At 39.4% G+C, this 22924-nt stretch overlaps 3 protein-coding genes across 50 annotated transcripts in view; all 3 read right to left on the reverse strand.

The window, feature by feature from the left end:
• The window catches only part of neb (nebulin), a 52744-nt gene extending 45324 nt beyond the window's left edge, over window positions 1-7420 (reverse strand). For 37 of the 45 annotated variants that reach the window (XR_008415998.1, XR_008415999.1, XR_008416000.1 and 34 more), the window contains exons 1-8: window positions 6493-7419; window positions 5448-5546; window positions 3200-3247; window positions 1853-1960; window positions 1664-1771; window positions 995-1099; window positions 809-913; window positions 605-709 (exon numbers count right to left, since the gene is read on the reverse strand). Coding sequence is in view for 41 of the 45 variants with exons in the window: in XM_053878202.1 (XP_053734177.1) it covers window positions 605-709; window positions 809-913; window positions 995-1099; window positions 1664-1771; window positions 1853-1960; window positions 3200-3247; window positions 5448-5525 (657 nt within the window). In the remaining 4 variants the exon portion in view is untranslated. Of the gene's footprint in view, window positions 1-604; window positions 710-808; window positions 914-994; window positions 1100-1663; window positions 1772-1852; window positions 1961-3199; window positions 3248-5447; window positions 5547-5688; window positions 5778-6492 lie in introns of all 45 variants that reach the window. The other 8 variants (XM_053878203.1, XM_053878162.1, XM_053878161.1 and 5 more) reach the window with 7 other exon arrangements.
• Window positions 7421-7474: 54 nt separating this feature from the next.
• Window positions 7475-15098, reverse strand: arl5a (ADP-ribosylation factor-like 5A). 2 transcript variants are annotated; one of them, XR_008416002.1, is made up of 7 exons: window positions 14771-15098; window positions 13610-13670; window positions 12312-12459; window positions 11486-11569; window positions 11149-11300; window positions 10876-10994; window positions 7475-10289 (listed from the first exon to the last, which is right to left on the reverse strand). XR_008416002.1 is itself a non-coding variant. In XM_053878205.1 (6 exons), exons 1-6 carry the CDS (start codon window positions 14814-14816, stop codon window positions 10946-10948), a joined length of 540 nt encoding a protein of 179 aa, XP_053734180.1. In that variant the 5' UTR covers window positions 14817-15098; the 3' UTR covers window positions 10296-10945. The 2 variants fall into 2 exon arrangements, 1 of the variants encoding a protein (XP_053734180.1); XM_053878205.1 differs by lacking the exon at window positions 7475-10289 and having other exon boundaries at window positions 10296-10994.
• Window positions 15099-15522: 424 nt separating this feature from the next.
• cacnb4a (calcium channel, voltage-dependent, beta 4a subunit) overlaps window positions 15523-22924 on the reverse strand; it is a 28612-nt gene continuing 21210 nt past the window's right edge. For all 3 annotated transcript variants that reach the window (XM_053876757.1, XM_053876755.1, XM_053876758.1), the window contains 10 exons: window positions 21877-22004; window positions 21170-21249; window positions 21005-21024; window positions 20738-20818; window positions 19490-19548; window positions 18981-19090; window positions 18708-18859; window positions 17894-17989; window positions 17635-17811; window positions 15523-17095 (listed from right to left, as the gene is read on the reverse strand). In XM_053876757.1, coding sequence (XP_053732732.1) covers window positions 16859-17095; window positions 17635-17811; window positions 17894-17989; window positions 18708-18859; window positions 18981-19090; window positions 19490-19548; window positions 20738-20818; window positions 21005-21024; window positions 21170-21249; window positions 21877-22004 — 1140 coding nt within the window. In that variant the 3' untranslated portion in view covers window positions 15523-16858. The remainder of the gene's footprint in view (window positions 17096-17634; window positions 17812-17893; window positions 17990-18707; window positions 18860-18980; window positions 19091-19489; window positions 19549-20737; window positions 20819-21004; window positions 21025-21169; window positions 21250-21876; window positions 22005-22924) is intronic.

Below are 22924 nucleotides of genomic sequence, written 5' to 3' on the forward strand. Positions count from 1 at the left end.
GATAGATTCCAGTCATTGCCCCGTGAGATGGGGCAAATTTTACTGATGCTGTTAGTTCATAATGTGTTAAAAATCACTGATGGACAAGCAGGCTCATAAAGGTGTCCTGCCATGGAAAACCCATGGTAAATAACAATATCAATAAGTCTATCAATTATGACACTTATCAGAGAGTACTGTGGCCTTAATGCAAAGGCGTGGCTTTACCATGCCAGGACCCAAAAAACGGAAACAAAAATTTCCTTTAGAGTATCCATGCCATGCTGCCTGAGTTTGCCCGACTTGGAGGCCTTTCTGTGTTAGCACACTAACACAGAGGAGCATCATTCAAAAACCTAAAAAAAACCTGGCTCTCTGCCACTTCTCATTACAAAAAATGGGCACCATTGAATAATAGCTCAGCACTGTGACTCATTGTACCTTGATTGAGATGTTACTTTGACATGCCTCTGATATTTTGTGGAGACCATAAGTGAGACAATATTTGGTTGTCTTTGCCGTGAATGGGAAAAATATGTATGCAATTAAACTGTCTTGTTTTCATTTTATTATTGGGCACAATAAAATGAATTAATACAAATAGTTACAAATGTTGTCAACTCACATCACTGAGAACCTCCTGAGCCTTGGCCACCCTGCGCAGCTCTGGGCTGTCACTATATGGGTAGAACATAGTCTTCTCCTCATTCCAGTCCTCTGAGTAGAGCTTCTGCAATGTTTAAAAAAATATGTTTTTCAGCTTACAGGTCTCTAACATTCATTTAAGAGTCCAACTGGAAACCTAATAAACTGTCATTGCGGTGCTTACTTTGCTGAAGTTAGCAGCGTTCTTCACAGCCAAGACCAGCTCGGGAGCATCAGGAGGCAGCAGGTAGCGATCTTTGGCTTCATCCCACTTCTGTCTGTACAGGACCTGAAGACATGAATGTGTGAGTTGTTGTGTGGGTCAAGCGTTAATTATTACTAACCAGTCACAATAAAGTATGTATCTCACCTTGCTGATGAGCTCAGAAACATGCTTGACGTGGGCGATCTCTTTGGCCTCGCCGTCGTACATGCTGGTGGTGCGAACCTTGTTACCCTCCATGCGGTACTTAACCTGTAAGAATTAAATCAGAATGAGAAAAAACAAGACAAATCGCAAAGACAATGGTAAACTGTAGTGGTGGGCGTCTGAAGGGCACATGAACAATCAAAACTGCTCTGGTGTCCATAAGCCAGGGTCAGAGAGGGTTCAAGGAAGTGTGAACAGCAGATGGAAAGAAACCGATATCCAGGTTGGAGGATTTGGTCCTTATTGAGTAGTTCATATGTCATTTAGTTTCATACAGTGAATGACTGTGATTGGTTGACTGGGATATAGAGCATCATGGGAAGTCACCATTACTGAGTCTGCTGTTGAGGGCACCCTATCTGCTAATGCTTAGATGAAAGTGGCCAAACAGAATGGACAGATTGAAATTAAGACAGAGAAACTGCGATGAGTCATGATGGAGAAAGAGTTACATCTGGCACACAAGCTATAGGTTCCCGAACCCGAAACCCTCCAAAAAATAAAAGTAAGTAAATAGAATGACAGAAAAAAACCACTGAATGATAGATAGTCACCATGAGTAAAGACAACAAAGTCACCACAAAACAATTTCCCCATTGTGTATGTTACCTCACTGAGCTGTTCCTGGGCCTTCTTGATACGCAGCATCTCTGGTGTGTCAGTGCTGATGGAAGGAGGCTTCCCTCTGGACATGTCATAAGCGTGCCGGTACTTATTCTGTTCACATAAGAACCATTTGGGGTAAAACAGCACACAAACCAAAATGAAAGTCAAACCAAGCAATAAGCTGTTACTTACGTGGCTGAACTGCTCCAGCATCTTCTGGCTGTGAGCTAGGTAAGGAGTCATGAACTTGGAAGTATCCACCTTCACAGCCTTTCTTACTCTTCTGGTGGGCAAGCCGGACTGCAGGATGGTCGAGGAAAACACAATGAATTAAAATTATGTTAAAAAAAAAAACAGCACAACCCCAACTATGTGATTGTAGGGCATAACTTTGAACTGGACATAAATAATGCATCTGGATATCACAAAATGAAATGCAATTGAAATTACTTGCCTTTAATAACTTAATGATACTTTCAACAACTGGTCCAACTGATTGATGAGTTGAGCTAAGCTGTTAAACTTGTGTAAGTATAACGATTACATGGAAGGTGTGTGATGAAGTACAGCCTGATATTCTGCACTGAATTAATATTAGTGTAACACGCATTTTGCTGTATTGGTATAAGTGTTCTACGAACAATATGGGATCGTCCGAGCATCTATGTAGCAAGTAAAACACTAGTGAAACACTAGTTCCCTCAGTATATCTCAATATATGTGAGATTTTTTCTAAAGACGAAAGCAAATGGCAGAACACAAAAGAGAAGGAGGCTGCCAATTTTTTCTTAGCCATTGTCACTTCAGTTTTACCTCAGGAGTCACTTTGGTATCAGGTGAGATTGTCAGTTTTCCTCAGTGGTTTTTGACGCATATTCAGCTAAAAACAGTCCACAGACAAGAACACGCTGCAGGAGATATATTTGGTTTCAGGCTTTGGAAAATCTCATATTGTAGCATGTGGTGCTTCATCCCACTTAGTAACATACTCAGTTAAAAAAAAGGGTATTCGATCAGCCTTCATAGATAGAAGTCAAGTTTCTGAAGAATAGCACATTTTATGTCTGTAATATTGGAAGACACCGACAGGTAGTCCTTATACAAGGGCAGTTGGCCAGACAACTTTCAAGATAAATAAAAATTCATTATAAGACACCCGTTATAACATTATTTTGAAAACACGAGATTTAAGTAACAATGAGCAGGCAAGGGCTGAAAATTGAAGACACTGGTTTGCACAATTAAAAGCAAGATAACTAAATGACAGGCAAGAAAATGGCATACTTACATGCAGCTACAACAGGATATGTCAGGAACTATTCTTAATCTTTTACTAGCAATATAAACACTGGTGGGAAAACTTATTCATGCAGCATTTTAAACTTTAACTAACAGCTCAGATTCAAAGGCTTCAGAAAAAGCACAACCTTGCGAGGACCAATGGCAAACATAATCATGCACACAGATCCTTTTGCACCATTGTCAAGACATAAAGAAGAGTCCATTTCAACTGTTGTCTCATGGGAGGAGATGTTTTACCTGATGGAACTGAGAGGTTTGCTCAGTGACAGTCTCCGTTGTGATCTGCTATTATAAATACAGGACACACTCTGTGGTTTCAGCAAGTTATAGGAGAATCAGCACAGTTTCTTTTATAGGATTGAGGGTGACTTTTCCCACAGCTCTGTATTCCATGTAATTGTTTCTACACTTTAATTAAGTCTCTATGAGACACAAGAGACAGCTGCATCTCTGGTGCCATTCATTGTTTAAGTCCTTCAAATTCTACTCAATGTCAAATCTGTTACTATAGGAGAAATATTAGTGTTCTCTGGTCTGTCTATAGATTATCCTGAGCAATGGGCTCTTCTTCTTGAGTTTGGCTCCACTTTCTGATCAGACTTTACCAGTACAGGTAACATACATAGTCAATTAACCACCGCTGAGTCCTGTTCAGGGTGGTACGGAATGCTGGAGCCTATCCCAGCAGCCACTGGGTGAGAGGCAGGAATAGACCCCGGACCAGTCCATCGCGGGGCACACACACCATTCACACACACACAAACACCTAGAGGCGATGTTTGAGTGTCCAATTAACCCAGTGAGCATGTCTTTGGGATACGGGAGGAAACCGGAGAACCTGGAGAAAACCCACGTGCTCACGAGGAGAACATGAGAATGCATATGAAAATACTTTGTCAGTTCACCTAAGTTAGAAAGATTTAAAACTGCATTTGCTTTCTAACCGTGTTTCTTGGTTATGACACGCTAATAGTTTCTGAAGAATCCCTTTTAAATTAAATGGATGATGCTTTTAAAGGACTTCCAACTTCAGTACACATGGGCTCTTCATTCGTTACATAGCTTAATAATCAATAATTTACTCTCATCATTTGTTCAAGGGAATAAAGCATTTTCATTTATTTGCACTAATTAAATGGCCCATATCAATCTGTCCAATGGCATAGCTGAAAACTATATTCTTTCCAAAGACTATTCACCAACCAAATGATACATCTAATAAAAGGTAACAGAGCTGAGTGAAAAAACATCTCAAACACCTTAATCCACATTATGACAGCCTTCAATATCTGAATCTAACAGACAGGAGAGAACCATAGTTTGTAAGGATTAAACTATAATCCTATAAACTATAAACTATGACACAAAACTGTCAAGCCATACATCGCTGCTTAGCTGCACCAACTATCCATTAAACCAGGCAGTTCAACAGAACATGTCCCAAACTAGAAGAAAACTTTTAGAATTTAAACTGCTTTAATCGCTCAGATTATCAGGGTTTCATTTATAGGTTCCATCCAAAGGGTCCATGCTCCTCTTCGTGCTCCTACTCTGCCATAGCTGTCAGCTTCTAAATTTGTCTGAATGCCAGACAAAACTTAGCCCTCCACCATTTTCCATAACATTCATACGCACCATAGGTAGGTACAAACATATGAACAAAAAAGCAATGATGTCGCTTATAAATACTGAAGCATCACTATGTTTCTCTCCATTCTTTAGATTAAATATGAAGATGTCTTTATCAGAAGAAATGCACTTTTTCTCCACAGTGTAGATGAAAGTATGAGTGAAATCAGAGTGTATTCGTCTCATTCATCCCACCTCCCAGGCTGATTTACATCTTAGCAGTAAAGATGACAAATCAAGTGAAACAGTTGATACATTATACAGGGAGTGGAATGATACTGGCTGTGTACGACCCAAAGCGTATCATTTAGACTCCCCTATAAGATATCAGCAACATAAATATGAATTATTTCCAGGGTGGCTTTAATCCTATTTCACCAGGAAATAGGGGATTAAACTTCCACCCTTCTGTTTTCACTCTTCCATTGGACACTGACATGGAGACAATTTACAGCACAGGAAATTGTTCACAACACAATTAAAAATATTAGTACTGTGTCCTGAAAAGTGAGATGTGTGTGACTACTGAAAACTAAAATTACCAGTGATAAAAAAAAATGTAAATCTGAGAATGATGTGTTTCCACTGTGGTACCTGTACTGGATAACTAATGTGTTATGAACCTGTGTATTTGGAAATGTGATCTAGTTTTAAAACACGATTACAGCTATTAAGTAAGGGTAATCAGAAGATGTCGATCTGAAACAGTATCCTTGAGCAGTATCCATTGCTTCTACGAACTGCTGACTAGCTGGAGGGAATATCGTCATCAAGTGAACTATTCATAGGGCTTCAGACTGGACCTGCCTTGGATAACCACCAATTTAGAAATCTCAGGTAATGAGCAGCCACTTACCTCGTCCAGAATCTCCTCCTCCTCAAACTCCTCCTCATACTCCTCATATTCCTCGTATTCCTCCACCACTTCCGCCATTTTGGGAAGGTTTTAGAAGTTCTACATGAAGAACAGATGGTTCAGTTAGGATTTAAAACCATCTATTTCAAGACGGATTGCCATTATTCAAGACCAAAGGGAGGCGAACGAATGACATAAAAACTAAAACACACTTTTAGATTCAACGGCTTCTTCAACATACCAGAAATAGTCGTTATAAATCCTGAATGAGAATTCCTCACTTGCCATCCGCTAGGGTCTTAAAACTGACAATTGTGTTTGGCCTCAAGCCTAAACAAAGTAAAACAAATATGTAAAGTATGACCGCTGCACAATTGTCAATAACTATCAATCAGCAATGACACAAATGAGATCAGATGAGCAAGATTGGTGCATGAGACAGGCCTCTAGTTTTGAATGTGTGACAGGCGCCCCTTCACCTCTGCCTGCCACAACACAGCTCAGAGAGCGGAGCCTCTTGGGTGAGGGTTGGTGACAGCTGCAGAACAGCGTTCAGCTATTTGACATGTAAGCCAATGCCACATCCTGATTGGTTGACTCTGTTTAGCAAACTTAGATGCAATGCCTTCTGAGGCTGCGGGTTAAATATAGGTCGACACACTAACCACCTATTTTTTGCGCTTCTTTTCACTCAATTTAAATTCTTTACAAAATGTGCTGCTCTAACAGCAAGACGGAAGAGAAAAAAAATATTTGCTGATGAAGGAAAGCAAGCCATATTGTTTGGATGAGAAAAAAGATGCTTAGTCTTCTGCTGAGAAAAAGAATCCAGAAAATAGACAGAGCTTGCTTCAAAGAATAATTTCCGGTCTTCTAGGTCACAAAAATGCGCTGCCGAATCTTCAAATGATATAATCCTCAGTCAGGTGTCATCCAAGGTCCAAGGGGCATCAGCTCGGGGGGAAGGAACATCCCAGATTATGGAAAGCCATGCAGTTTTTGGGAAATGTGGATACAAATGTATATCCTATTTTTCTTTGCTTACCAGTTGATATAGAGTCAAAAGGTCTCCCAAGCCGCCAAAGCCTCCCCAGCTTCCCTCCAGAGAAACGCTGGGCGACAGCACACAGCTGCGGTTTCAACCCAGGTTATCATGTGAACGACACAACCAATCACCGGCCGCTGCTCTCAGGTTTCAAAATCTAAATATACCTTGGTGAGACTCTCAGAAAGAGCACCTGTTGAGACTAATGCATCAGCGGTCCAGTTATGAGGAAGGCATTGGGGCACTAGCATTGGGATCCTGACAGTGGTACCATCCCATGTGAGTGGGTAGGTTTTGTGGCAATGTTGACAAATGTATATAGAAGTGGGAAAAAATAAATTCCAACTAGAATGTAAATGCAGCTTCTTACAAGTTTCAGAGGGATTCCGGGCGTCCCGAGATCAATCCCCTGCTGACCATGGGTTGCTCTGGAACCAGGTCAACATTACACTCAATCACATAAATGTGGAACGTTTGACACTTTGTTAATCATCTAGTGTATATTTGAGAGAGACTTGATATGAATCTCTATTTGAATGATGCCCTGGAGTGTGTTATCACTGCAGCTTGTTGAGCTAGGTTGATACGAGGGGACGAGATGGACAGCAGCAGCTGAAAGACTCCTGCTCGCTCTCTCTCGGCAATGACCCTCTTCCTGTGATGCAGCCTGAGATCCTGGCTAGCCTGTCATAACTAGCATCATTGTAGGTCTGACCTCATTTGAATGGTAAAAGGCAACACATGTATCCACTCTCCCTTTCATTAACAACCTCAATAAACACATTGTTATTGCATTTTATATGATCTATAAGAAGATGGCGTAGTGACAATAATTAAAACCAATTTTAAACAATTGTATTGGGTTGGAACATGCAGTTCTTTTCTAGACTTAATTCTACAAGCTAGACTTAATCCTAAAACTAATTTCTCAACTTAAAAAAAAAGTCCTACAATTTTTAAGTTCAACACTGTGTACTTCCATTTTTATTTGCCTCCTCCTGCAGCTGTGCCACTGAAAGTAACTGTCATAGCCACAAGTAAAGAGTAGCATCAAATCCTCCCTAATTTACATTCAATTGAGTGTTTATTAATTTATACATGCTGTTCTAGCTCTCTATGAAGTCGAAAGTTCGGTTCCAAGATGGTACAAAGGAAACCAAAACCCAGAGGTGGCTAATCATGTCTAGTGCCGCATTACCAAAGGACGCAAGGAATGAGGAATAATGACTGAGAGTTACACGCTCAGAAACTTTTTAAAGTCATCAAATAATGGACAAAGAAGTGTAACAACACGTTCACAAAGATTAATGACTCTGTTAAAGTGATCTTTAACAGAGTCTTACTGCGTCAAATTATCTACACTTAAGTTTTCTCACACAACCCTGGAAATCAAAGTGAATTTCATTAAGAAACCCCTAAATACAACCAAATATCAAAATACAAAAAAGGGGAAGGAATTATAAAAACATGTCCTTCTCTCTGTGACTTTTCGATCCCCCAGATGAGGTTAAGATGACGGATCGTTGGTGTACGCATGTTTGATGTGGGACTGATATAAATATTCGTTCAGCTTTGCTTTGTCTTGTTTTTAAAATCACAACAGTCATCACCCAACTGAAACCCAAACATAAATGACGAATGTGAAATTCAAAAGTTTAGCTTTTGAGCTTGAAGTACAAAAAGGAAAATATTACATTCCAAGAAGATGTGTCCATAGCAATCAGTGGTAACAACTGACAATGACATAAGAGCATAATGTAATTTTAATGGTGAGACAAAATACATTTGTTATATTCAATTTCTGGTCATCAATAAAATCATTCTCACAAGCTTTTTTGTTAATTACACATACCTTTCATTAAACGCAAAAATATTGTGAAGTTGTTGTGAGTTAAAAAAAAAAAAAAAAGTATAATTCATATTGGAAATCAGCACTGAGGAGTAGCTGAAGAGAGACGACTATATTTGAAATTTGTATTTGCATTTGTACTTAACAATAGTAGAGTGACGGACTTACCTTTGTCCAATCTTGAGTTCAGAAAGAAGCTACATGACACTGTCACAGGAAAACATGACTGAAAACGCGACAGCTGTAGCACAATAAACAAGCAGCTGTCCCATAAGACACCACACTGACGTAATGAGCCTTAAATAAAAGATTTGTTAGACTGATGCTGATGCACTTGTTGTTTTGATGGTGTTTGTTTCCTTGACATCAATGCTAAAATCAAAGCATTGACGTCTGAAAGACATGACTGAAGGTGCATCCTGATTACTCATGGAAATGACAACAATCAATCAACAATCAACATCACGTTGTCATTTCTCATACACGTGATTATACCGATGATGATTCAAGTTCAATGGTCAACCCAACTTTTCTTTTTTTTTTTTTTTTTTTTTTTTTACACTTATCAAACAAACCCTTTTCAACACAGTTTCTTCAACCCCTGAAATACTTATCTGTAACAAAATCAACTCATTGATTTTCATTATGAAACCACTAAGCAGACAGAAATTTGGATGGTTGAATAACTGATATGCTGCTTTGTTCAGTAGTCTGGGGAGAGTAAACAAGTAAGGATAACATTGTATTTTGCTAGTAAGGCTCATCAGTACTGTCCTGCTTGTATATATTGGAGCTCTGCCATCCCTGCGTCATTCTTGAGTTGATTTCAATTATTTTTTCATACTTGCATTTTCTAAGCAATACATTACTTATTCTCAGCATTGTTTTATAGGTTTTCATAATTAAATGTCTCTTTATTAAAGGCTTACAACATACGATTTTTACAACAAATGAAAAAGTAGGTTTAAAACAACTATCTTTACCGACAGTCCTCCAGACTCCTCTGTTACCTCCGAGTTGGTGTCAGCTTTCACACATGGCAGAGGTACAAGGCTAAAAAGGTGCCTAGAACCTAAGCATTCTGAATGCATTCTGAAACCATTTAATCAAAGAGAAGGTTCCTTCAGTGTGAAAGCAGATCTTGTAAACAGCTGTTTCACAGTACAAGTCAGCACTTACTGGGTGTAAAATGACTCATAGAATGTGATGGTGACGTTTAAAGGTCTTGGAAATGAACCGGTCTTGAGTCTTGTGATGCGTTACATCAAGGCAATGTCGAGGCCATCCCTACTTATTGGGTTGATTGTCCGTGTGATTAACTTGGAAAAGACCAGATTTACCGGAGACTTTCTCATCAACCCCAATACTGACAGGTGGTGACTGAGGAGTTAGTAGGAGTTAGTTAAATGTTTTCAAAGGACAGACACTGACAGCCATTTTCATACCTCATCCCTTGCGACACTGCTTAAAATGAAACATGACGCATACTAATGAAAAAAGGACTGAAAGCCAGATTTTGAGTACAATGGGGCACAATTCTTCTTGGCTTTTACAATTCTAATTTGGGGTTGATTTAGGAAGCTTTGTCTGCAAGGGTGCACTAATTTTCACATTATTTTACAGAACATGGCAGGGCAGGACTGTCCCACCACCCACTGCACGAAAAAAAATGCTAAATATTGTCTAATATACATTAAACTATCACTAAGGTGAAAATACAAAGACCAACAACTAAAGCTCAGTAGTTGCTCCTCAACTTAAGTAATTTTTTTTCCATGATTCTCTGAGTTACTTAAAAATAAATAAATGATTGACAATAATCTTTGCTCATTGTGAATGACATGTTTTTAACAAAAGATTACACTAACTTTTGCTCAATGTATGACGTGGTTTCCTTCTACCTCTCCTGCTCTACCCACTTCAATCATGTTTCTGCTCTTCAAATGCTCTGTAAAATAAAAAAATAATAAGCCAGAATAAGTACATTTCATTTCAAGGTAAAGGCATAAAAGCACAAGCACAACCTGGGAAAAAAAAACACTCATGATGAGGAGAATTCCCTGGAACAGTTAAAAACACTTTATTTCACCCAGAATTTATAAACAAAAAAGGTCAAGGGCAAACTTGTTACTTAACCCTCTTGTGGGTTTGTTTCAGTCACTGTCAAGACTTGCGTCTTGATCATTTTGCTGCAGGCACCACATTTAAGGAGAATACTTGTACTGTACACACAGGAGGCATTAAAAGTACCACAGCCAGTCCGGCAATACTGCAAGGCCACAAGGCTGGATTCACACAGGCTCAACAGATAGTCCCAGTTTGGCTCCAAGACTCAAACTCGACACTAGTGTTTTTCTAAAACCGTGCAGAAAAGTCAACTTAAAATATTTGGGAATCTTTCTTGCAGTCACATTTTGGAGAAAAGTTTGTTTTTCAGAGTTAAGACGTTATTATAAAATAAATTATCACCAAAAAGAAAATATGAGAGAGTTTTCAGACAGTGCCAACTTCACAGGACAGGAGAGAACACTTGCCATCCTATTGCTCAGTTCATTTGTGGAGGAAAAAGAGAGACAGCAGGCTCCAAGGCAGAAATAGGAGTCATCATCTGACACGAAGCCGTGACATCATCCACTCCAGACCTTGACACAACCTGCAGATCATCATGTAAGAGTGCAGGGACAGAGAGGGGGTGGGAAAGAAGATTGATTAATAATGTTTAAGTCACATACATAAATAGATGCATTAATCCACTTGTTTATTAGCACAGGCAGAAAAAACATTGCTATGAAGAACACAGTTCTCACCCTTCCCCAGTGAGGGCGCAGCAGGCCTGAATGTGCCACTGATGGTCTTTCACAGAGGTCAGTTGGAGGCTCTGTGAGATCTCCGCCACTGACATGCAACCTTTCACATCTTGTTTGTTGGCAAAGATCAGAAGTCCTGCCTTTCTCAAATCCTACAGGATGTCAAAAATGAATAACCAAGTTGACACATTTACTAAGGCCAATGTGTAATACAAAAATAAAAGTGAACTACGGAATAACATGGGAGAAATGGGTTATGACTTGTTATTGGTAAAGCTTGATTCCACAATGTACAGAGCACAAAAAGTACAGAAGTACAGAAATGTAACAACCTCACCTCATGTGCAAGCATTTTGTACAGTTCTTCTTTTGTCACTGATATTCTTTCCCTGTCTGTGCTGTCCACCACCACAATTACAAACTAGACAGAGGAGACAGAATTGTTAAATCACTAATTATTAGGACAATAATAATAATTCACATTTCATAGCACATTCAAAAATGAGGATCCAAGGGTTCCATAGGTATAACACAAACCGAAACAATTAATAAGTCATATATAAGGAAAGACATATGCATAAGCATAAAAAGAAAACTAAATTCATCACATCATCCTGGTCTTAGAGTCACTGGGAGCTTAGGCAGAATTTTTTCTCCCATACATTTTCACATAACAGTGGAAACATGTGACCTGCAGTTGCTAGAGCAATTATTTCTCTCAAACCATTAAATAATCTGGGCTTCATTTTTTAGAAGCATCCTATTATGATTTTTAGCGGTTGGGCGAGAAAGGCTGGGGCTATGGTCTGTAAATAATATCCCAATACATTTTGCCAGCATGGTGCCATCTGATATATGATATGTTTTAGATAGACTTGGAGGTTGCAAGAGCAACAAAAGACATCAGCTGGCTTTCCCGCTTGCTTGCCCAGAAGTTTCTGCTGCTAACAAAAAGATTTGTCTTGCTCCAACCAATTGATACAACAGGTTAGCGGTAATGTATTCAGGACCTTGCGGCGCCATAACTGTGATTTCGAAACCAAAATAGTGTCACATAACCGACCCATTGTTATTGGTTCTTTTTTTCTTCAGAACAAATTCCCTGTCATGCATTGTGTCTAAATGCCCTATGTCCTAACGCATCACTAATGCCCCTCTAGTACCTCTGTGTTTGTGTAGTATGTATTCCATGATGACCTCAGAGACTCCTGACCCCCGATGTCCCACATCAGGAAATGAGTGTTTTTGACCACAATCTCCTCCACGTTGCTTCCAATAGTAGGCGACGTGTGCACCACCTCATTCATGGAACTACACAAAAATAAGGAAGGTCAAACAATTTCAATGTACATGCACAGTATGTTTCACAAAAATATAATTCCAATTAGGGATGCTCCGATCAGGGTTTTTGCCGCAGATCACCAATACTGATCAGCCAGAGTGCCGATCACCACCGATCACAGATACCAATCACATGGATTGACAATGAATTTGTAATCAAAATGATGAGACGTTCTGTGTACATGATGTTACAAGATGAACCATTAAATCATTTTAATTCAGGCACGTTTTATTATACCTCTTCAAGAAGGCAAAAAATAGGGAAAAAAAACAAAAACATGATGAACGCAGCAACTATTCCGTCAAAAGGACAACTGAAAAACATTACATTTGATGCGAGACTATGCAGTTTGGTGAATCTCTTGAGACTTTGCTATGTCCGTGAAATATTTACATACTAGCCGCTTGCAGCGGGACTCCGAGACAGAGAGCACTGCATTTATCAGAGTTTCCACTCCGGATGTTTTCAAAAGTTTCAGATTCAGGTGGCGCTGTGAACGCTGCACCCAACTCCATAATGGCAACGGATCCGGTCGTTTCCGTCTCCACATAAATGACACCTGAAAAAGGCTGCTCATCCAGCTCGGTGAAATTAATGATTATTTCTTGGGAAATTAGCTTAGTGTTCTGAATGTCATGCTCAGACCTGCGGGAGTCGCTAAACAGCCTGCTGCGCTAACAGCCTGCTGCGGAGGAACTAGCAGTCTCGGCTTCCAGACCCTGCAAAACTCTCCGTGCTCTGTCAAGTGCTAAATGATATATTAAATATATAATAAGCACATGCACAAAAAAATCACGATCGACCAGAGCATCCTTAATGACAATAACCTATAGGGCTGGAAGAAAAAAAAAAGATTCTGAAATATAGCTCAATTTTTTCATGAAAATATTAGACATTTATATTTCTGCCCAGAATCCATTTTCCCCCATATTATGATGGCGGCAGGATGCAACATTGTATTTGTTTTCTGGTAAACACACAAGTTTAATACTTGTACCAAGGACTCATTGCAGGATTTCACATAGCTGAACTGTGCTAACATAACATGTTAGCGCTCTCTGCTAAGTGCTGCTCAGTAAACATATTACATATATGTTGCATGTACCAGTAGTTACTTACAACTGATAAAGAATGGTAGTCTTCCCAGCATTGTCCAGGCCCACAATGATAACTTTGTGCTCTGAAAGAATAAACAATGACAATAAATAGCTGTGCTGACTAATGTATCAGCGCTGTGTCCTGCTGTCTAAAAGTCGATTTATGTCAAGCATGTTGTCCTCTGGTATTCCAAGACCACTGAGACAAAATTCTTTATTTAAGTATGTTCTGCTTTAATTATATCATTAAGGATATAAAACTTGTCGGATGAGACGTAACACTTAATTTAAATATTACAGTGAAAAATGGTGATGGTGGTTGCCCATAGCAACAGAGCACAGGTCTTCTAACCGGTCCCCAAGGCATCGGGTGGTGCAGGTTTTCAATGCACAACTTCAGACTAATTTATACATTGCATACACGATTTGGACAACACTAATCTAACTTGATGAGTTTTATTTCACACAATTTTACTTCCTTTGCCACAGTGACGGGAAATTCGAAAGAAGTGTTGGGGTGAGAAAGAGTTTCATTTTGATGGGAATCTGGAGCGCCATAAAATTCCAGGGTTACATTTTAACAATGAAATATGTATCATTTAATCTATTTTTTTAATCAGACATTAAAAACATTATTAAGAAGGAAAAATGAAATCACATGAGGCATCATGTTCCTCGCTGGGCTTTTGCCTTAATAATAATATTCCACTTGCAAAGAGTTTCACAGAAATAACCTCATGTTTGTCTAATTAGCACACTTAGTTTAGCGGGATTCAACAGTGAAAACACTGCCTAAAACAATCCCAAAACCAGCAATACTCAATACAACCTAGCCAGGACTTCTCCATAATAGACTTGCGTGTTGACTGGTAAAAACCTGGCTAATTAAAATCAGCAGTGACTGGCAATATTCGAGAAATCAAAACAATTTTGAGAAGGGGACAAATGGTTTATTATTCATTCTGCTCCTTCTAGAGAGCTCAAAGGGAAACATAACAGTGTACAACACTGCATTAAAGCACAGAGACGGCTGTAAGACCGTCGACCTTTAAATAGTCTTTTGATTTACTTTCATGAACAAAAATATTAATTGTTGCTGTCAATCTTCTCGCAGGGGCCCTTGAAAAACCCATCGAGCTGTGTTCTATTTTCACATTTCCAGACAAAAAACATGCATTCTTACCTTGGTGATTAAAAAGCCTCCATAACTTTGTAAAAAGTATTCCCATGGTTAACAGCGAGCTTATGAGCCAGCTTGTTGGAATTCTAGTTAGCCTTGATGCTACACTGTGCTATCAACTTTAGCTAACCAGCTACATTGGAAAATTGCTTCGAAATACGGCGAACAGCGACATTCTATTAACACTGCCATACGTACAGTAATGGCAAATTCAAATGGCTATCCGCTTACAAACCACAATATACATTGTTCTCGCATGAGGAGAGAAAAATACGAAAACAAACCACGAAGCTGCTAGAATCAGCTGGCTGCGGTCAACACACTGGCTAGCTGTCAGTGATGCGCATGCGTACTACAAATGACAACGAGGCGTAGATTTGAAAGCGAAACAATTTGTTTAACGTCATTGTTGTTATATTTTGCCTTAATTTATATAATATATATATATATATATATATATATATATATATATATATATATATATATATATATATATATATATATATATATATATATATATATATATATATTCTTCTCTCACCTGGCACACACACACACACACACACACACATATATATACTTACATTCTTCTCTCACCTGGCACACACATACACACACACACACATTCTTAGTGAGTACCGTCATTGACATAACCCTATATATATATATATATATATATATATATATATATATATATATATATATATATATATATCGATGTGAAAAAAAACAACCATTAAACACTATGACCGAAATTTATTTCATTACTCCATTCAGTGTAAAATGACATTGCACGCAAACGCAAACAAATGCATCATTGCCACGCAGTATTTTTGTCTTTGACTCTTCAAACAACTAGAAATGCCACCATATTTTGTAGATAAATCAATAAATGAAAAGTCAATAAGGAAACATGTTGACTAAAATTTTGTATTATCTTTGTAATTGTGATGCTTTTAAAATGTGAACTATCATCATCATCTTGTCACTGCAATAGACAGAACTGAGATGGGTCACATAACGGAGACACACGGCAGCAGAGGCTAGTGTTCTTTTTAACACACCAGTGTGGTGAAAAATAGCTTTTTAAAATCTCTGCTCCCCTGTTATCAGATATAGAAAAGCAAGCAGCAAAAATACATATTTTTTAGGTGTTATTTTACTCAGAAATTGGATCCAGATGGAGACTGAGTAGTGCCGCTGCTTCTCAATGGAAAGGTTTCCACAAGTACCCAGCATGGAGGAGGGCTGACCCACCACGAGACAGACAAATAACATCTTTATCTCAACTTTGGAATGTTTTGGGTTCTCTCACCTGGCTTGAGTGACTGGGGACAGAAAAAAAGAAGGAATCCCTGATCAGACAAAGGATAAGTTATTGAAGATCTACCGAGTTATGTATGGTACCAGTCCAGTCCAGTCTTGCGACCTTCAGTTCAGTAACTTCGACTTTATTTACATGTAAAACATTTTCAAATTAAACCAATCGCCTCATTTGACGCCATCTGTAGTTAGTAGACTAGCGAGCTACATGTGTTTATGGCTGAAACATCGATAACATGCCTAAGAGTCTTCTTGTTTCTTTTGCATCTGATGTTATTCTCATCCAGAGTTTGCGAGTTATGTTCTGTCATGATTGATAACAAATGGCACCAGAGACATATGTAATAATGACGTAGTAATAAGATATAACCTGGTAGATGAACCGAAAAGTTTTACGCATTTAAAAGTTCTAAATCAGCTTGCCTTAATAGGGCGTTAAAAACTCATAATGAGCTTCTCCAATCTAAACAATCGCATGATCAAGCTGTGTATGCTGTTCCTCACCTCAAAACTGAAAGCAGCATTAGAGTGCTCTCCTGCACGCTACAGCATCACATGTGAAACCTTGATTCAGAAGAACCTTTCACAAACAAACATGGAGCATCTTAAAACCAACAAACTTTACTATTTAACCCTACTATTGTGCTACTGTTAAATCCAGCCCTTGCGTTCTCTGACAAAGCGCAGGATGCTTTATTTGGCAGGATCCATGTCCAACAGGATAATGGGGTCAACGTTGCAGCTGGAATTGAAGCGCCGTCACCATCTTCACAACCTCTGCCTGGAATCTTGGAGTCGGTTGCGGTGGGGCTTGTAAGAGTCCTGGTAGGGGTGCTGGTAGTCTTCCTCAACCAGAGGTGAATGGTCTCTGCTGTGCTGCGAGCTTGAAGACAGCCTGTTGCGATTCTTCCTCGCCCGCTCGTTCTGGTAGTTCTCATCAGCTGGCATTAAGGTTTGGCGTTCGACAGCTGAACTGTCTTGTTGGCTGTTGCGGTTTCTTTGAGCCTGATGAACACATAGATCCACTTATCAATCACTGTCTTAAACAGTTTGAAGTACGAATCAAAACAACTTAACCAAAGCTGTGTGTGGAAAAAATAACCTCCAGTCAGAAACAATAGGCATGTGAAGATCAAATTATATTTTATACTATATCTCAAACTATATTTTCCAATCTCCCATATACCCTTGAAGTACCCTGAACCACAAATTCAGTTCATTATTCAAATTATTTTTGATTGTTTTTGTCTTTAAAAACAGATTACCAAGTCCCTTTAAATGCGTATTACATTTCAAGACAGGTAGCAGGGCAGTTTGTCCCTCCCTGTAACTGAGATGTTTTGGCACCGACATGATAAAAAATGTAAACACAGATCTCCCACTTACGTCGCAATTCAAACATCAATTCTAGGCACCTCTGGATCAGACCGGCCGGACACACAGGTCAGACCTTGACAAAGGCGTCTACCAGTGGTGCAGTCATAAATGCGGACACACCCAGAGTTAAAGACAAACAGTCAACAAAGGGACTTAATATGACTCACCTGAATGGCAGTTGGAACTGGTGAGAGGGCAGTGGAGCCCAGATTGCGGCCCAGCAGAGGGTTGAGCGGTGTACTCAGTGAAGTGTGTGTAGCTCTCCAGTAGGCCTCCAGGTATTCCGCCAGGTGTTCACATGCGTCCTCCAGCTGGTTCTCGTCCAGGATTATATCAAACATATCCTGTGGTGAGAGGAGAGAAAAATGGATGGGCTCCTGCATCACCACGAGCCTGTGGAATCGTAAACTGAAACGTTTTACCCACAGAGGGACACTGGGACAGTTTCTCGGCTGCAACCAGTTGCACGTTTAAGTGCTTGCTTTGAGATTTTCCTCGAGACTTGATCAGACGCTGAAGGACCTGAGTACAGCACAAATAGTAAGGTGAGCGTTATCAAAATGGAGTTCCTGGTATCGGCATCTCCAAGAAGGAAAAAAGGGCAAAATATAATGTCTCATCACTTGAATAATGAAATTGTAAAAAAAAAAAAAAAAAAACATTCCATTCAGCCATTGATCAGACGTGACACTGTTCACTGTTCCTGGCAAATCAAGTAGTCAACAAGTTTATTTTTCAAAGACTGGGGCAAGTTTCACTCTTCAGATGATGACAACGAACAACAATGAGGTAAGCCTTGAGCCATGTCAGCGAAGCTAGCCAGGTTTGTGCCGCCATGAACATCAGCCCCTTAAATCATTCAATGCATCACTCAAACTGTTTATTTTAATATTCGTATCAAGGCAATGTAATGTAAGCTAATTAAAATGTGTCTCATTTCACCAATATAAACATACTAACTTAACAACCCAAATACATATCTTTATGAATGGCTGAAAGGAAAAACAACAAACAGTGAATCCATACAGGCAATATAAAGCCTGTCACTGATAAAGCATCAGTGTCAGTAGGTTTGGTTACATTTTACTTTGAAGTGTAAATAACTAGGATATGAAAAAGAAAAATTCAATCGGACATTGCACCCTATAGTGGCCAACACAGAGCTAGTTGTTGAGCTCTCAAAGCCCTAAAAGTGTGATCTATTATTTAGCTTGTGCTGCGGTGAGTGCCGTGCTCCTACCTTAGGTGAGGACACTTTGACGTGGATTATGATGGGCGCTAATGAGGTCTTAATGAGCTGCGTTGGATGGTTAATGGTGTCGGCATCTAGCACCACGAGCTGCAGGGACCGGGCCAGCTCAAAAATCCTTTCTATTTCACTCTGGACCTCAGCTACAAGGGGAAACACCACATGTTTCTTTAGGATAAGGATTTGAGAGTTCAGATTTTTGTTACACAGACATTGAGTCTCTACTTCAGCCAGACGTGCACATCATTGAGTGAAAGAGTTTACCAAGGCTGGAGCGTGTGTTGGACCTCTCAATGATGGCCCTCTTACTGGGGTTGTTTAGTACTGACCTCTTGGCCAATGATATGTCAGCTGTTACCCGAGTGATGGAAATCCTGCAACGAGATGCAACACTTTAGACTTGTCTTGTCTAGACAATTTAGACAAAATGGACCATAGTTTTCAATCAAACTTAGAAATAGCTTACCGGGTGACTAACTGGTGGTACTCAATATATGATTATAATTTTGTTTGCATGAGAATCAAACAGGGAGTCATTTATTAGTTGATCACACAGCCTATAAGACTTAACGCTCAGATGACTAAACTAAAAAAAATATGTCATCAAAGGATTATCATCATTCATTTCTTATCACATGCTCATATTGTTCATTCTTCTTCGGCACACTTGGGTCAGTGCAGAACCTGGTGTCTAACATATGTCCAATCCAGGACATCTGATCTACGCTTCCTAAACAGGGAGCATGATGCCCTACTGTAGATGAGACACTCACCTGCCATCAAATCTGTGCTTCAGAAAGTCAAAGAGCGCCTTCTGCATCATATCTGTCACCTACATTGACAAAAGGACCAATCGCAGAAGAGGATTGGTGAGGCATACATAACCACAATCAAATCCACTTTCACTGTCACAGTTTTTCAGACTCCAGTTAATCGCTAGACAAGTAATACTGTATGAGTGACTACTGATGTGTCCGAACAGTGATTTTCATCATAAAGCCAATACATTTTAATGAATTACTTGTCAATAACAGGAGTTGACACCTATATTGAAGGTCAGGTGGAGGGAAAATAAATGCCAAGTGAATTAGTAAATTCAAAAAGAGATTAAATTTTACCCTAATTACCCTAATTTTCTAAAACCCTAACTGAAGACAAGAGGAATACGTGTGGCAAGTCCACAACTGAACTTAAATGGATCTTATGACTTCTTCAAAGATGAGCGTGTGAATGTTTAATGATCAGTATGGTTCATCACCTTAACTGACCCATGTCTCCTCTCTTTTTCTGCCTCTCCTTCCCTCTATTCCTACATCCTTCGTCCTCTGCCAGCACCCTTTTCGTCCGAAAAGATTTTTACATTTTGACCAAGTTGATCCTGAAGAGTTCATCATGGCAGATAAACGTCACTATATCGTCAAAATGTGCAGAGGTCTGAAGTGTACTCACACTCACAGGATCAGCTTGTCACTCTTGGCACTTCCGTCAGCAACAAGCCAATTTAGTTGTCTAATGGGATAAACTGTCTTCCGCGAATGCTTTTAATTTCTGTTCAATATTCTCTGCTATAATCTCCAACTCTGCTCCATTTTCTCAGAGTGACACACTTTATCCACAATCCTGTTGCTATGGCAACACAGAATGGGAGGCGAGGAGTTCAGTTCCATGACAACCGACTAAGGGTGGAAGTTAAAAAGACATTCCTGTTTGTTTTTTTTTTTTTCATTTAGTCATTGTTGGGACTATGCTGCTTGCAAACTTGCCACCCCAAAAATGTGTGGATTTGGAGTCGTACAGAACCCGCAGTTTATCCTTCTGGTTTGTCACTTGCTGGCATTCAAGGATTATCTATGCATGAGAAATATTCTGCTGATGATAAAGCACCAATTATTCAGCAGATACTTCTGTTTCTGCTGGGATGCATCACGCGAGGTGAAGCATTTGTGATGTCGTGCCATGGGAGTGACTCAGCTGTGTCACTGGCTGACTCAGAATCAATAACCAAGCAAAGACAGTCCCACCTCGTAACCTTTCAGGGATGGTCCAACCAGGACGACTGGCCTCATGGATGGAACCACGTCATACGGAGGAACATGCTCAGCCTGAAGAAGTGGACAGGCAACGATGTTTTAACACTCACTCATGTAGGAAGATCACTGAAATCACATTGAATTTACGTATATTGTCGTTGTATTTAACCACAAACTGTCACCGGCATCAAAGTTAGGTACCCCCCAAGTATTTGTCCAAATGTTTTTAATAATAATAAAGTATATTGCTGCACTCACCACTTTCTGCTTCTGCTTTCCTGTAAAAATGAAAGCAAAACACAGCAATTACGTAAATGTGTGTAAAGTCCACACAGTCATCACACATTAGATATGAAAGTAACGATACACCAGTTAGTTGACATTCCCGACAGATCTGGGAAATGTCACAAGTTGGGAACCGACCTGCTGAGTTAGGGTTTGGTTTGAAGGTTCCAGAGACCATATCGCCCAGACTGGAGGAGGAATTCCCACTGGACTTGCTTCTGCAATTGAACAGACAATGCCTGAACTCAATTGTGAAAAGGAAAGACAAGAACTATTCAACTAGATGTCTGAGTAAATGCAGCAAAACGCACTAACAGCTTCTTCCAACAAGTGTACTAGGTCTGATGAGACTGGTTACAAAAATATTATTGATGAAAATAAACATGTACATAAACTTCACAAATGCTGTAATGACAACTTTAATAGATCATAGTGCCTAACTAACTAATGCAACCAAAATCACCAGATAATTTTAAATCAAATCAAAATATTATAACAATTAATTCTGATCTTGTTAAATTGTTTAATTTCATTGGAAACATCATTTTGAATATGTTTCCTCAGCCGTTGGTCCACCTCACACCATCTGATGGAAAAAGAGTGCTGGCCAGAGGCCAGAAGCTTAGAGGAGATTGAACACTACACAAGGTTTGGAACACGTCCACCCCACTTCCTCACAATCTGCTAACTCAACAATGTCACTCTCCACTCATCCAAAAAGTGTACCTGAGATCATCTAAAGCTCTTTATCCCACCTCCCTCGACAGCTCCCCTGCTAGTCCTCCTGCTGTCACCCTTTCCATCTCGCGTCCCCATGTATCTTCCACAACTCCTGCCTCACTCACCCATGGAATCGTCCTCTCTTCTGTTCTTGCTGCTGTCGGATGTTTTCCAATTTCAAAGGACTCGGGATGAAGCCAATCTCACAGCCTTCTTTCACTAGACGCCCAATCCACCAGTCATTGTTGTATTTCTGCAAATGATCAATAAAACACAATGCAAACAGGAACGCTTCAGGTCAGGCAAGTGGTTCTAGACCTCTTCATCTATAGTCACAGGATGCCTGAGGAGAGGTTACTCATCTAAAAAATGAGAAAATTAGTTTTTAGATGTCTTTGTTGTCTGACCGTCATGTAAGACAATCAATTCTGTGTTGTGGCTAAAAGAAATATCAAATTATTCAAAGCATTGTCTTCAAATGCTGTGATTTCCCTTGGAATTAGACCTTCATCTCCCCCAACCACAGCTGCTTTGTGATCAGGCTGAGACCTGCGTGTGGCAGAGCTGGAAGCAAAGTAAACATAATCACATTTATAGTACACCAAGACAACTACCAGCAACTCGTTTTCACTCCAATCCTTTGTAATGTATTTTATGAATTCTTCTGACAGGGATTACAACGGGAAACACAGAGAAGCAAGTGAATGAAAACATAAGCCACTGCGAATGCAATGTCATTTGCAAGGAATACCAGGAGAAATGAGGAAACTATGTATATATATATATATATATATATATATATATATATATATATATATATATATATATATATATATATATATATATATATATATATATATATACAGTATATACACATCCATCTTTATTTCTGCCCATTTCTCTTTTTTTCCCCCATTTCATTTCCTTACTTTGTCACTCTTGTCTTTCCTCAGTCAAGAGTGAATGGAAAAAGAGGCTTTGCACCCATCAGAACGGAAGAGGCAAAATGGTGAATGAACTACGGCATAATTTGCAATATGTTAAGTCTTCAGATCAACACACAGGGGGAAATAATGATCCACACTATATTTCAAGGATAGTGGACAATGCACATGCAAGTTAAAAAATGTTCACCTCACTGAATACGGACATTGATGAGGATGTGTTGCGTTT

Source organism: Synchiropus splendidus, chromosome 10, assembly GCF_027744825.2.
Source record: "Synchiropus splendidus isolate RoL2022-P1 chromosome 10, RoL_Sspl_1.0, whole genome shotgun sequence".
NCBI classification, from domain to species: Eukaryota; Metazoa; Chordata; class Actinopteri; order Syngnathiformes; family Callionymidae; genus Synchiropus; species Synchiropus splendidus.

Bases quoted from the DNA above. Each gene is read 5' to 3' on its own strand.
- arl5a (XM_053878205.1), bottom strand. From the start codon at position 14,816: ATGGGAATACTTTTTACAAAGTTATGGAGGCTTTTTAATCACCAAG. The intron at 13,671-14,770 runs GTAAGAATGCAT...TTATTCTTTCAG, and splicing joins GAGGCTTTTTAATCACCAAG to AGCACAAAGTTATCATTGTG. The intron at 10,995-11,148 runs GTGAGAACTGTG...GATGATCTGCAG, and splicing joins TGCGCCCTCACTGGGGAAGG to GTTGTGTCAAGGTCTGGAGT.